The sequence below is a fragment of the Brassica napus genome, chromosome C1, assembly GCF_020379485.1.
Source record: "Brassica napus cultivar Da-Ae chromosome C1, Da-Ae, whole genome shotgun sequence".
Taxonomy (NCBI): domain Eukaryota; kingdom Viridiplantae; phylum Streptophyta; class Magnoliopsida; order Brassicales; family Brassicaceae; genus Brassica; species Brassica napus.
In genome coordinates this window covers 38,365,864-38,380,988 of record NC_063444.1, presented here as the reverse complement: position 1 = coordinate 38,380,988, position 15,125 = coordinate 38,365,864, and the positions used below count along the sequence as shown (strand labels likewise).

The following is a 15,125-nucleotide window of genomic DNA, read 5'->3' as shown; positions in this document are numbered from 1 at the left end:
GTTGCCTCAGAAACCTATTTATAACCTTCTTAAAACTTTCGAACTTTGGGTTGACCTAGAGGGAAAACATGGTAAAAATTAATTAATGCATATATTTTGATCAGTTTGGGTGCTATAGTGATTGTGGTGGTAAGTCGGAACAAAACCCAAAGAAAATCCTCAATTATATTACAGCTATGCAGTGTTTTTAAAACCGGACCGGAAGCTGAACGAGATAATTTTTGGGTCACAGTTCAATATGGTTCGACCGGATCAAACCTGATTCAATAATCTGGTGTAATATATTTCTAGTCTATAAATTTAAAAATAATGTTAGTAAATATGATACATATTTAAAACATAAATGAATTTAAAACATAAAAATTATAAATATAAACTAGTTTTTTGTTTATATGGATGATTTATATATTTTTGATAGTGTTATGGTTTTTATAATTTTAATAACTCTCAGATCTAATCCAGCTATATAATTGGTTCATGTCCGACCCAATTATTAGACCCAACCTGACTATGTAACTGGTTATGGTCGAATCCGGTTCAACTACCGAGTCGGTCCGGTTTTAAAAACACTGCAGTTAGGAGTGGAAGGAGAAACTTTCTCGAATTTTATTAAAGACAATAACAAACAAAGAAGGGAGATGATCATCAATTTATATGACGATACTATAATATTTTGAGTAAAGAAAAGAATCAAGAGATTCTTGAGAAGACAGTGGAATCAAAAGGCAAGGAAAAGGTTGTTTGAGGAGAACAAAAGGATTCACATAAGAAATGGGCAACTTCATCATCAAAAGAGACTTCATTTATACCTCCTCCTTATGAATTTAAGCTTCATTTCTCCGCAAAGTTTGAGAAGGAGTTGATGGAAAAGTATAAACTCTTTTCAAGAAACAAATGAGCGAGGTGCAAGTGAGCATTCCGATCATTAATGCGTTCATTTTTGTGATTCAGTACAACAAATTTTGAAAGAAATTGTCAGAAAGAAAACAAAATAGCATGAAACATTGAGCGAAGAGTAGTTGAAGAGGATTTGTATTCTCTAACTATTTTCAAAACGATAATTTAATAACAGTTGATTTGATAATGAAAAAACATGATGTTTTATAAATGTTCTACCAATCAAAGGCTTTGTTGTACAATACCAAAAAGAGTTATGTGTAAATAACTAGTCAATTTTTTCCTATTACATATTTACATGCCAAATCTAGATTTTTTGGTTTATTTCGAATCTAATTAAAATATTTTCAACTATAAATACAGATATATATCATAAAATCTGCTAAGCAGTGTTTTTAAAACCGGACCCGAAGCTGAATCGGATAATTTTTGGGTCACGGTTCAATATGGTTCGACCGGATCAAACCTGGTTCAGTAATCTGGTGTAATATATTTCTAGTGTATAAATTTAAAAGTAATGTTAATAAATATTGATACATAGTTAAAATATAAATGAATTTAAAACATAAAAAAATTATAAATATAAACTAGTTTTATGTTTATATGGATGGTTTATAGATTTTTGATAGTTTTATGGTTTTTATCAGTTTAATAACTTTCAGATTCAATCCAGCTACATGATTTGTTCATGTCCGACCCAATTATTAAACCCAACCCGACTATGTAACGGGTTTCCGGTCGAACCGGTTTAACTATCGGTCGGTCCGGTTTTAAAAACCCTGCTGCTAGGAGAAGAAAAAAAAACTCAGAAATGAGGGATTTGCATTTGGTTTAACTTTCAACGAGAAAACCTCAAACGATGCAATCATGCAAATATCATCCTAGGCCCAAAATCTCAAAATCTAGATATCGGAAAGCCCATCAGCTCATCGAAATGTGATTCGTCTCTGCAAAACAATTTCAAACGTAGCAACGAAATCAAAGGCAGCCCTCAAAGGGAAGAAAATAAAATTATATTGGCTTGGCATTCGTCGCCAATGGATATTAGACAAATGGCAGCTAGTGATTGAATCATAAGATTTTTGTTGACAGGTAGAATGTTGTATTTAAGAAGCCATATGCTCGTACAACTATCTAACTGTGAAGAAAAGTATTTCACTAATTAGACCATACCTTTCTCTCTCAACTATATTTCAAAAACCACAAAATGAAACTGGAGCTAGTCCTCATACCATCAACTGGTGACGGCCACCTCCGGCCACTAGTGGAGGTTGCTAAGCTCCTCCTCGACAACGATGATCATCTCTCCATCACCGTCATCATCATCCCTTCCATGCACGAATTCCAAACAACAAGCTATTCCTCCTACATCGCTTCTCTCTCCACAACTTCCAACGACCGCCTACGCTTCAGCTTCATATCATCTGCCGATAGACCAAACTCTCCTGACGCCGAGCCGAATTTCATCTCCTACATGGAGAGTTATAAACCGGTGGTGAAAGCTACGGTGGCTAAACTCACCGACTATGCTCAACCTCCCTCTAGCCGGCTTGCTGGCTTCGTGATGGACATTTTCTGCACGACGATGATTGACGTTGCCAACGACTTCGGCGTTCCGACATACTTGTTCTATCCTTCCAACGCCACGTTTTTCGGATTACAGATACATGTGCAGTATCTTTGCGACGTTGAGAAGTGCGACATCATCAGCGAGTTGAAAGATTCGGACACTGAGTTGGAAGTACCTTGTCTGACTCGCTCTTTACCAGCCAAGTGCTTCCCATCCGTGTTGTTAAACAAGGAGTGGTTACCTGTTTTTCTAAGGCAAGCCAGAAGATTCCGCGAAACTAAAGGTTTCTTGGTTAACACGTTTGCTGAACTTGAGCCACAAGCTATGAGTTTCCTCTCCAACGGAGATAATAATCTTCCCACGGTTTACGCGGTGGGCCCGGTTTTAAGTGTCAAAAACAACGGTTTAGACTCGGCCGACGATAAACAAACGGAGATCCTACGGTGGCTTGATGACCAGCCGGATAGATCCGTTGTGTTCCTCTGCTTTGGGAGCATGGGAGGTTTCAGTGAGGATCAAGCCAAAGAGATTGCCATAGCGCTTGAACGAAGTGGCCATCGGTTCATATGGTGTCTTCGCCGTGCTACACCGATGGGACCTCCCGAAGAATTCACGAATCTTGAAGAGATTCTTCCAGAAGGGTTTCTAGACCGGACATCAGAGATTGGTAAGATTATAGGTTGGGCCCCACAGAGGGCCGTGCTGGCGAGTCCAGCCATTGGAGGGTTTGTGTCGCACTGTGGTTGGAACTCAATACTTGAAAGTCTATGGTTCGGAGTTCCCATTGCCACGTGGCCGCTTTATGCGGAGCAACAGCTTAACGCATTCGAGATGGTGGAGGAGCTGGGGCTAGCGGTTGAGATAAGGAATCATTTTCAAGGAGTATATATGGCGGCGGAGACGGATATGGAACTGATGACGGCAGAGGAGATAGAGAGAGGAGTTCGGTGTTTGATGGAGAAGGATAGCGATGTGAGGGATAGAGTGAGGAAGATGAGTAAGAAGAGCCACATGGCAGTAATGGATGGTGGATCTTCGCATGCTGCTCTTGTAAAGTTTATTCAAGACGCTACTCGTAATATCTCTTGAATGTTGGAGATATGGTGAACGTTCCAAAAAAAAAAAAACTATCGTGTTAGTCTCCATTATGGCGATATCCATGTGTAGGTTTGAATTTTCCATGGCGTTGATAATGAGTTATTACAAGAACGTTACTTTTGAATTTTCTTACACTTTGTTTGTATATATGCATTACATTATATTCTCTATCTAGATGTTGAACAAGTGAACTTTGAACGCTTACGGGTCTAACTTTGTTACTATTCTCGTTTGCGTAGTTGAGTTTTCCAAAAGGTACTAATTAGATTTGGAATTTTGTTTTTGCAGATATCAACTTTTTTTGTGTTGAATTTTACGCAAAACTGCAAAGGGTTAATTAAAGATGTACGTAGTCTCGTCTATATTTTTTTGTTATGGTGGCTAATTTATATATAACAAATGCTAGTTTCCTAATTGTAAATCTATGTTAAGTCACCAAATGCAATTTTTCTTATGATTAAGAGTTATAAGGACACATATCAAATCATTTTTGTATGCTCAGATCAATAATTATAATGCGATAAAATGGGGGGACGTTTCTTTGATAGGTTATGTCGTATGTGGACAAAAACGGGGTCTGCAGAAGTCGTGTCTTATGCCATCATCTCTGACCCATGAACGATAGAGAAACAAATAATGGAAATGCCAAACAACTACTGTATCTGTATGCCATCATCTCTGACCACTATATATGTTTTTATCCCTCTTTAACAAATACTAGATCTGATCCGTTTTTGGATATTTTTTTGTTTTAAATTTTTTTTGAGAAATTTAATATTTATATTTGTGTCTTTTGGTAATTATATTTGTAATTAATATAAATTTAATAGAATAGATAATTTTGGTAACTATATTAAATATATCAAGTTGCATAACTATACACTTGTGTCATATGCATTTCAGAAATTATTTTAAAACTTTATTCCTAAAATTTGCAGCATATTATATTTTTTTAGTAATTATCTAGCATAATTAGTCAAGAATATTCGTACCCAGAAAAACCTAACTCGGAATCTATCCGAAAATCAAAGTCTCATACTCTATTAGACATGACATATATACTTGAACGGTTCTTAAAGTGTTATATCCGAAAACCAATATCAGACCCGGTCCACACCGAAAACCAAACAATTTTTTTAAAAAATGTTTGAAAAAATTAATTTTTAATATCTGATAAGTTAATTATAAAACGGAAGACATGAAACCAAAGAACTAAATAATAGCTAGAAAAATTGTTTGTAATGTTCTGGAAAGGATAAATACCTTAGGTCCCATGTGTCCGTAAAAGATCTATATGTGAGTGGTAAATATATTTGTAGAAGAATTAATAAAAGAACTATCTTTGAGTGGGTTACTATGATTACTTAGCATGTTATACGTTATTGGTCGACCAGCATTTGCTTTCTCACTTAAATATATCTTTGTAACCGTAGAGGTGGGTTCCAAAAGTTTTTGAGTTAAATTAAAAGTTACAAAGAATATGTATTAATAATAAATAGTATGTACGACAGTTTTTATAATAATATGGTGGTTAGTGTTTAAATAAAGCTAGATACAATTATATAAAGAGAATAATAAATGACTCATTAAATAAAGAGGAAAAATAATTGAACATAACATTTTTTTTTTTTCGTCGAAAGGCTATTCTATTACTATTTAACATAATATTTATCGATAGGTCATGATCATATTTTAATAGAATAGATAGTCATAACAACATTTTAGATGTTGAACAAGTGAATCTTTGAATTTTTACTTGCCTACCATTCTAAACAATGTAACTGTCAAACAACGTACCATTTGCGTAACTGAGATTTCTAAATGGGCCGCAATAATAACCCAAAAGCCATTTTCGATTTTTTTTGAACAACGTTTCATTGATATTGAATAGTATACGGACAATACAAGAACTTTATCAACCACGTAGGAAGAATTAAATAACATATGACATCCTCGTGTTCTTCCATATTCTTTCCCGATTGACAGAACCCAAAGAACATTCTGATAATAAAGACATCCAATGACGAATATCATGAAGCACATTTCCAAGTTGAGCATGACGAGGAACCACCTGATTGACAACACAAGTTAGCTCCATACTATCCCCTTCAAACCAGACTTGTCTCCATCCTCGGATCCACACTTGATGCATTGCATACAAAAACGCAAGAGCTTCTCCCTGGAAAGCATTTAAGACATTGTTTACACGAGCCATTCCCGCATACACAAACACACCGTTAGCATCTCTTATAATCCACCCAATCCCAACACTGTTACTTTCTTTTCTGAAACTACAATCGAAGTTACACTTTAACCAACCCATAGGGGGAGGTTCCCATGTAATTGGCTTCGGATTAATGACCGGAGGAGCTTTTTGACTAACATAAACAGAGTTCCATTCTTCATTGGCTGACGACGCTCTATAAATATCTTCCATTGGATGAACATTCCTGTGACTAAAGATGAACTCATTCCGAGATTTCCAAATATACCATGACACCCAAAAAGAGAACTTGGAGATCTTTTTTGAAGTATCAATATTATTCATAAATGTGAATACATCAGATATGTTTTCTTCAAAATTAGAAGACTGAAGGTTGAATAGAGGAAGACCTGAACATCACCATGTAGCTTGAGCATGAGGGAAAAGAAAGAGGACATGATTGATTGTCTCTTCCTCCATACAGCAACGATGACAAGTTGGATCCGTATTAATTCGACGAGAACAAAGTTGGACATAGACAGGAAGGGCTCCTGAAATGACCTTCCATAGGAACTGTTGTATCTTTGGGAGTATTTCCATATTCCAAATTTACGCCTTCAATATCACAGAACCTTCAGGAGGGACTATCGCATCCTCTTCCGAAAAGTCATGCATTGCAGTCCAGTATCCAGACTTAACAGAGTAATCCAAGTTGAGGGTATAAGGCCAGACATACTGATCAGATTGGTTATACTTCGATAACCTAATTGTCTTAATCAACTCAACTTCCTCATGCTGAAGAAACATATTTAACTTTTCCTCATTCCAAGTAGTCGTAGACTCATTAATGAACTCTGATACTGTCATATTAGTTATAAGACACGGCGACTCAATTAGACGTGGTGGGAGAACTGGCAACCAAAGGTCTTCCCAAACTCGAATTGTCCTACCATTCCCTACTTACAAAACCATACCTTTCTTTTAAAAGGTTCTTACCTTCCTGAATGGATTTCCATCCATACGAAGAACTGGTTGAACTTGTCGACTGTAAGAATGTCGACGAGTTATAGTATCTTCCTTTATAAAGCTTAGCAAGCAGTGAGTGAGGATTATTTAAAATTCTCCAAGCATGCTTAGCCAAGAGAGCCACATTAAAATCCCTCAGATCACGAAAACCCATTCCTCCTTCTTTCTTAGGTAAGCATAGTCTTTTCCACGAAATCCAAGCAATCTTCCTTTTTCCTTCACTCACTCCCCACCAGAAACCAGATAGCAGAGAGTTAACTTCATCACAAGCCGTTTTAGGAAGCAGGAAGCAACTCAAAGGATATACAAGTTTTGCTTGTAAGACAGATTTAATCAATATCTCTTTACCAGCAGGGGAGAGATATTGGTTGTACCATGGGGAGAGCTGCTTCTTCACGCTTTGAACCACGCTCTGGAAATCCGAAACTTTACTACGGCTGAACTGTTCTGGTAACCCCAGATATTTACCTCCACCCCCAACTGAATGAATCTTCAAGACCTGATGAATTTGAGCACGTTCTGTAGTGTCAATTCTTTTACCAAATATGATAGAGGATTTATCATAATTCACTTTTTGACCCAAAATCTGTTCATATTGATCAAATATCGAGGCCAAACAAGTGACATCTTGCAAAGTAGCACGACAGAAAAAATAGGGAATCATCGGCAAAGAATAGATGAGATATAGTTGGACATCGACGGGCCAACTTCATGCCTTGGAGCTGATTAGATTGTTGAGCATAGTCTAGCATTTGACTGAGAAGTTCCCCACACAGAAGAAATAGATAAGGAGACATTGCATCACCTTGTCGTAAACCTCTCGATGGCTTAAAGTTGCCATACGGGAGACCATTAATAAGTACTGAATAGGAAACAAATCGTATACATTCCATTGTTAATATCACCCAACGATCATCAAAACCTAACTGATGCATAGTTGCTTCCAAAAAGGATCATTCTACACGATCATAGGCTTTATTGATCTCAGTTTTGACTACTATACATTGACGAGATCAATCAATCTTGGACGATAAAGCCGAAATCAATTCGTGAGCAACCAATATGTTGTCAGAAATTTGACGACGAGGTACAAAGGCAGCTTGAGATTCAGAAATGATTCTGTCAAGGTATTGTTAAAGGCGTTGACACATGATTTTAGAGATAAGTTTGTATGCAACGAAACAGAGACTGATAGGGCGGAAATCAGACATATCAGACGCACCTTGAAACTTTGGGATGAGGCAAATATGGGTATGATTTATGCCATCATCTAACTTGCTGTTGGCAAAGAATCTTCTCACCATACAATAAACATCCTGATCTATGACATCCCAAAATTGATGATAAAAGAAGGTTGTGAACCCATCAGGTCACGGGGCTCTTTCTGCACCAATCATAAACATTGTAGCCTTTATCTCATCCTCAGAAACTTCTTTCATCAACATATGATTCATAGCAGGAGTCACTTTGCGATGAATATGTGACATGATATCATTGCCTTGCATAACATTTGAAGAACAGAACATTGAAGAAAAGTAGTCTTCAGCTATTTGAGCAATTGCCTCATCTTTGGTATGTATAATTCCATTTAAATCCTGCATCCCTTTAATATCATTCCTGCTTCTTTTAGCTTTAGTTACTCCATGGTAGAAACGTGAATTACGTTCACCCACATTAAGCCATCGATTACGACTCTTTAGTCTCCAATATTCCTCCTCATCATAGTATGCCTTATTCAAATCACATCGATAATCATTAATCAGATCAATGGAGACAGAACTATCTCTCAAGCCTTCATCAATTTTATCTCTAATCTCCTGAATGGGAATGGAGGAATTAGTACGATTTCTTTTCTTCCACCGTATCACCTCACCACGACAGTACCCAAGTTTCCTGTTCCAATCTGCCAAATTGTCAGTCCGATCCCAAGCTTGAGAAACTGTATGAACAAACACCCTATCCTCTGCCAGACGTTTATCATAACGAAACCAACCTTTACGTTGTCTTAAACCGTAATCAATAGTGATGATCATTGGCATGTGATCTGATTCTGCCAATTCCAAAAACTCTGTCTCTGTTACCATAATTTGTTTGCGCCATTCTGAATTAACCATAACTCGATCCAAACAGTAATCCACTATCTCTTTCCGTCGTCTACCCACCCAACTAAAAGGGTTACCTTTGAAAGGTACATCATTCATGTCACACGCCTTAAGCATGTTATTGAAATCAACACAACTACTAAGCTGTCTGATTCTTCCACCTTTCTTTTTGGCAGGGTCAACAATTTCATTAGTCTCTACATATCATCCAAGGTCCAGACCTATGGACTGCTAGACGTTGAAGTCTTTCCCATAAATCATTCCTATGTTTCGGGACAGGGTGACCATAAACACAGGAAAGATAATACTTAAAAGATTTATATTGAACAGCCAAATCAACAAGTCTGAAACTACTGGAAATACAAGAAACAGAAACAGAAGACTTCCAAAACACAGCTAAACCACCACTAAGACCATCAGGAGGAACCAATACCATCTGATCAAACCCCAAGTAGACTCCAATATCGCGAACATAATCATTTCTCTGCTTAGTTTCAATGAGGAACAACAGGTCAGGGAAATACAACCTATGCATTTCCGTAAGACGTCGAACTGTGAGGTGTTTTCCTAAGCCCCGACAGTTCCAAACCTCAACTCTCATTGAACTGGTGGTGGAACCGGGCCCACCGCACCTCTGTCTATTGGGTTGGATGCTTCCGCAAGAAGCTCCTCATCTGCATAGTCCACACTGATCTTCTGAAGAGCAAAGAACTCAGACGCGACTACCTTCGTACCCACTTGAAACTTGTCCACAACCAAATCTGCTGAAGTACCACCACACACATACTCAGACTCTATAGTCATTTCAGGCAAGGAGTAGACGGGGTTACTAGCACCAATATGCTCAAAACACGAACCAGCATCACGGCGTTCCTCCCATTCCAGAATAATGTGATCACTATCCTCATCGTCCTCCACATCAAGCTGTTGAATGAGCATTGACTGTGGACCAAATGAAGTAAACGATTCAGCCAGAAGATTATCAATGAACTGGTATTTCCTCAAAGTATGTGCAGCCCCCATTCTATCAAATTCCGCTTGAACTTCAGACATTGGAGCATGACGCCAGAACTGCTCTTCCGTAGGGAAATCTCCCAGAGCCCGAGGAGACCAATGAGGAGACAACCAAGGTTCCTCAACATTATCAACATCCAAAGGGTCGTCACCAGGAGGACATTCACGTTTCCTCTTTACACCTTGTTGCGATTCCACCTCTTCAGCCGTACATTCAGACATATCAGGATCACCTTCTGGGTTAGGAACTTCATTAGTTGCCAGATTGATTTGTCCAGGAACTTCATGACCGTCCACATCATTTCCACTGTCATCATCATCGTCATCATTGTCGTCATCTGAAGCAGGAGGGGGATGATCACCATCAAAGCCAAGGGGACACTCCTGTCTCTCATGCGAGAGATGACCACAGGTTTGGCAGAAGGAACGAAGCCTCTCATAACGAAAAGAGAGGAGAGTGTTGACATCCTCCAAGAATTGAAAATTACGCTGGAAGCGTAAAGGATTGTCCACATTCCACAGTAACTCAACTCGAACAAAACCAACTTTTGTTGAGTTTTCATCAAAATCAACATCGAACACAGGAGCCAATCTTCCACCAATCCATTCAATCGTCGGACGGGTAAGGTACTGAAGAGGGATTGACATGAACCACCACCAGAGAGAGACGATTAATAGCACGGAGATTCTGTTTACGGGGATTGACATGAACCACCACCAGAGAGAGACGATTAATCGCCGCTGCCTGAACACAATTGGAAGGGGGAATAGCCACTGGGTCATCATCAACACCGAGCGTAATGTTTTGCATTTTCAATCGAATATTTTCTGACATTGAAATTGGAAGTTGTAGAATATCCAACAAAAACTTGAAGATTCTTAAATTGATCCAAGGCCAAGGCGGTTTGACTTGAGAATAACCGTAGAGGAGAAACCACCATAATAGGAAACCACCGAAGATCTTGCTTAGTGGACAAAAACCGACACATCGAACCTTAAGAACAAGAGAAACGGTCGGAAAACCGTTCCTGGAAGGAGAAAAGAAACTGTCACCGGAAATCGCACCAAAAATCGTCATCACCGGAAAAGCCCTTTTCGATTTATTTTGTCAAAAAATCTAATTTAATTGTTAAACAAGCATATGAATTCGGACTGTAAACCCCCACTAACCATATTAGACAAACGATTAATTAAGCCTATTGTTGCAGATTGGTCTGGCCAAGCATTCCGGTATCCACCTCAGCGGCTAGGCCGCCCACTAGGCATTACAGGCTTTATCCACTTTACTATACATGTATAATGTCTATTTGTTTAAAATACTGCATTCCAATTTCCAAATGTTTTAAAGTACTACATTCCAATTGAAGCTAGAGATTAGACGCTGCTTAGACGTCTTGTTGACCACTAATATGGATTCATGAGACGTGAGAACTTTAAATTTAAAATAGTCTAATAGTCTCTCATAAGTGGGGAAGTTAGTAGTCTTAGCTAGACTTATAATTGTGCACTTTTATTTTATTTTATATTGAAGAAAAAATAGTTTAAAACGTTTTCTTTTTATTTATTTTTTAATATCCTAAAGGATAACTAATAGTTTTTTTTTTTGCTTAAAAGGATAACTAATAGTTTAAAATGCAAAAGATAAAGACAGTGAATGATTAAAAGAGATGAATCAAAAGTCTCACAAGACTCTCAAGCCAAGCAAAAGATTATTTCTACGCCAACACCCGTGAAAAATTGGCGATCGCACAGTTGTTAAGACATCTTCAGGGATAAGCTTTTACACGTTTTCATGGGTTTTATCTGGATGTGATTTCGTTCACGTTCGTGAACTACCGTTTAAAATTTGTTTTTTTTTTAAATCAAATAAAATCTTAACTCAAACATATAAAGTCTTTTTGCAGAAAAAAAAAACATATAACCTCTTGATTTTATTTTAATATAAGCACTGATCTAAATATTTCTTTTTTGTTATAACTACCTTTTCTTAGTAAAGGAAATAAATTCCAACAAAGTTTCTACTAAAAATTGAATAATCCATGTTGAATTCTGAATATTTTTAAATTTGAAACTATTGCTTTTGTGGTAAAGGGTTTTATTAATTAAGGAGATGAATTGCAACAGAAGTTTATGCTAAAAAAGTAAACCATGTTGAAAGGAATTAACCAATTTCGTAAGCCTGTAAAGTGGATCTGCCAACAACTCTTTGCTGCCAAACAAGAAGGAGAAGATATGGAAGCTTTATTTGGTATTATACTGGGTCAAATTTTTCTACCACTCTTAGATTTCTTGACCAATCAAAATTATACAAATCATAAATGAAAATGTATATGCAAAGAATAAGCCATTAGGTATTGTGTCTAAAGCCACTGCAGGACGACCTTTTTATTTTGCTAGTTCTATCGGTTTAAGAAATAGCTCCAAAACATGTTAAAGTGACTTCCAAACAATCATCCTTCGTTACTTACTGGTTTCTTGTACGATTCATTTTTTTCTTTTTATTAACAGTCTTCCTAGTATTCTCGTTTGTTTCTGTTTTTGTTTAAAAAAATCTAAAAAATATCGGCAATGTCAAATCTAAAGAGGAAGACAAGATATAATAGAGACGAGGAGGTTTTGGCAATTAAACATGACCACAAAACATATATGAACAACCTCTTTTGTGGGGGTGGGGTATGGTATTTTCATACTCTTTTACAAATATAATCATGTATTTTTAATCATATTAATGATTCATTTGTTACTTTGTTTCTCTAAATTTGTTAACCTGGACATTCAGGAAAGAATATGTTGCAAAATATAAAATACTTTAAATATGCTCTTTTGGAAAACATATGGTAAGAACATTTTCTTTGGAAGTTCTCTTAATAATTCATTGCCTTCATATATCAAGTTAAAAGGTAAAGCTCTGTTATAATTACTATAAATGTATAAGCAATTATTGGAGTCATTTCAATATTATGAAATCTCATAAAACGTTTTTTAAATATTCAAAGAAAGTATCAGTTTAGTTAATTTCGTATTAACAATTTAGTAATATTATTATTTATTTGATATCAATTAGCTGCTTATGTTTCCAGACTATAAGAATTAACTAATCTGCAAGAATATTATATTGACGTTCGATCTATGGCTTCAAAATCTGGATGTCCGTAATGGTCTTTTAAAGGTGTGAATAGTGTCGGTTGTAATGGAAGTTAAAGAATCATGTGCTTCTATTTCTGTTTAAAATATTTACATTGCTGACCATTCTTTTATTAAAATATTTTTTGAACTTGTTTTTATTAAAATCTATAGTAATTCAATTGGCTAATGTCTGAAAATGATTTAAAGAGGTAGAAGTTTAAATCTTTAGACTTCGGATCCGATCGGTAATGACCGTAGCTTTAATACGACAAATTTTTTATAGATTTTTTGTTGTGGTTTTAGATTTTATTACTGTAAAATTTTTATAAAAAGTTCCAAAAATAGTTATATAGATATTTGGCTCTACGTAGCAGTTGTATAGCCGTAGATTATTTCGAAAACTATGATTTTAATTTTTTTTTTAATTAAAAATTGATTGTTGTAAATTTAGTGCTGTAAAAATAAATTGAGTTGTGAACAATCACGTACAGCCACTGCAAATCATACTCCACGTTAACAAAAAAAAAAAGTTGTTAACCTTACAAAGCTTCTAATTTTAATTCTTCGAGTCGAAATGTTTTAAAACCGGGCCTCGATGTGAAAAAAAAAGAGTACATATATTTACAAGTATTTTAAGACCTAATTTTCCCATGTTGTATAATTCCATACGCCATACTATTGCGTATCTAATTACTATTCATTATTATTGCTATTATTTAATGTATATACATTTATATTCGATTATTACGAATCTGAGACTTATTTGTGTAAATGGAAGGGAGAAATGTGATAGTGGGATTTGGTGATTATCGTCGGTATCTTTCCTTTTCATTGTTCCTTCTTTATTTGGCCAGTTGTATTGTTCCTTCAATCAAAGTGAAAAAGTGTCTTTTCTGGAAATTTATAATATCAAACGCTGTTTGAAATGTTCCGATTTGATTCTTTTGCTTCTACAGCTCACATATAACTTGGCAAGAGTGATATCACGGTTTTCAAAAAAAAAAAAGAGAGAGATTAATCTCGAATACCCTGACGTCAGTGCATGGCCCATGGCAGCAAGAAAAATAAGGAAACTAAACAGCAAAAAAAGAAGAGATTTATAGAACAGCAGTGGCAAATAGAGCATTTGTACATTTTTGATAATCTAAGAACATGATCTATATAGACACATAGATCCATGGATGATCTCTAACTCTCTAAGTTATTCCAACCATGTCCCTAATTAACTGACTGCCTAGCAGGATGAGCTTCCGAGCAAGAAAACAATTTTTAGTATCGGATCGATGATTTAGTGGAATTAGATTTTCTTGTTAGATTATATATTTTTAAAAATAAAAAATTACATCATAGTATATAAAAATTATGTCATTTACATCATGATATATAAAGATATAAATACACATATGTCGTGGAAAATTATATCCACTTCTGTAATATAAAATGGAAAGTTTGGGAATAAAAAGGACTGGTCATAATTATTTTCATGCACAATATTAAAATTTATGGTTAGAGTACACAATTTTTAAGTAATTATGGTCAGTTTAATAAGTGGTGTAAAAAAGATCTATATGATTTTAAAAATTGTGCAATTTAAGGCGTTAATTACGGTAATAATGTTTAATATTATTTTTGTTTGTCATTAATACTTCTTACTATTAAGAAAAATAATTTAATTGTTGTACCGAATTTAATTAAACAAGAGTTTTATCCAGTCCGGTAGGGATTAATAATTTAATTTAAATTAGTTGAGTTATTTAATTAATTTTTTTTTTGTGAAACCCTATTTGAATTGAAGGTCGTCCTTAATTCACTCGCCACTGTTGGGATCTATCAACCACTCTGTTTTATTTCCAGCAAATCTTGGTGCTAAAGAGAAAGTGTCTCTTTAGAGAGAAAAATCCTAGCGGTCGAAAGAGAGAGAGAGATTTTCTTTTCGTTTCAAGCCAATGGCCGGAAGTATTTAAAGTTCCAATTTATTTTAAATCTCGTAAAGCTTTTTGTTGTTCTTTTGTATGTTTTTTTTCATGGATTTGGCAAGAGAAAAACTTTGGTTCAATTGAACCGTTTAGAAAAAATAATTGACAGATCT

The 15,125-nt window shown here is 35.8% G+C and overlaps 2 protein-coding genes across 2 annotated transcripts; one reads left to right on the top strand and one right to left on the bottom strand.

Annotated features, from left to right (window-relative positions):
• Positions 1–1,900: 1,900 nt before the first annotated feature.
• Positions 1,901–3,789, top strand: LOC106376902 (UDP-glycosyltransferase 71B2-like). Its single transcript, XM_048744435.1, has one exon. It carries the CDS (start codon positions 2,105–2,107, stop codon positions 3,554–3,556), a length of 1,452 nt encoding a protein of 483 aa, XP_048600392.1. The 5' UTR covers positions 1,901–2,104; the 3' UTR covers positions 3,557–3,789.
• A 1,709-nt stretch (positions 3,790–5,498) lies between these two features.
• On the bottom strand, positions 5,499–6,002 carry LOC125579991. Its single transcript, XM_048743920.1, has one exon. It carries the CDS (start codon positions 6,000–6,002, stop codon positions 5,499–5,501), a length of 504 nt encoding a protein of 167 aa, XP_048599877.1.
• Positions 6,003–15,125: the final 9,123 nt, after the last annotated feature.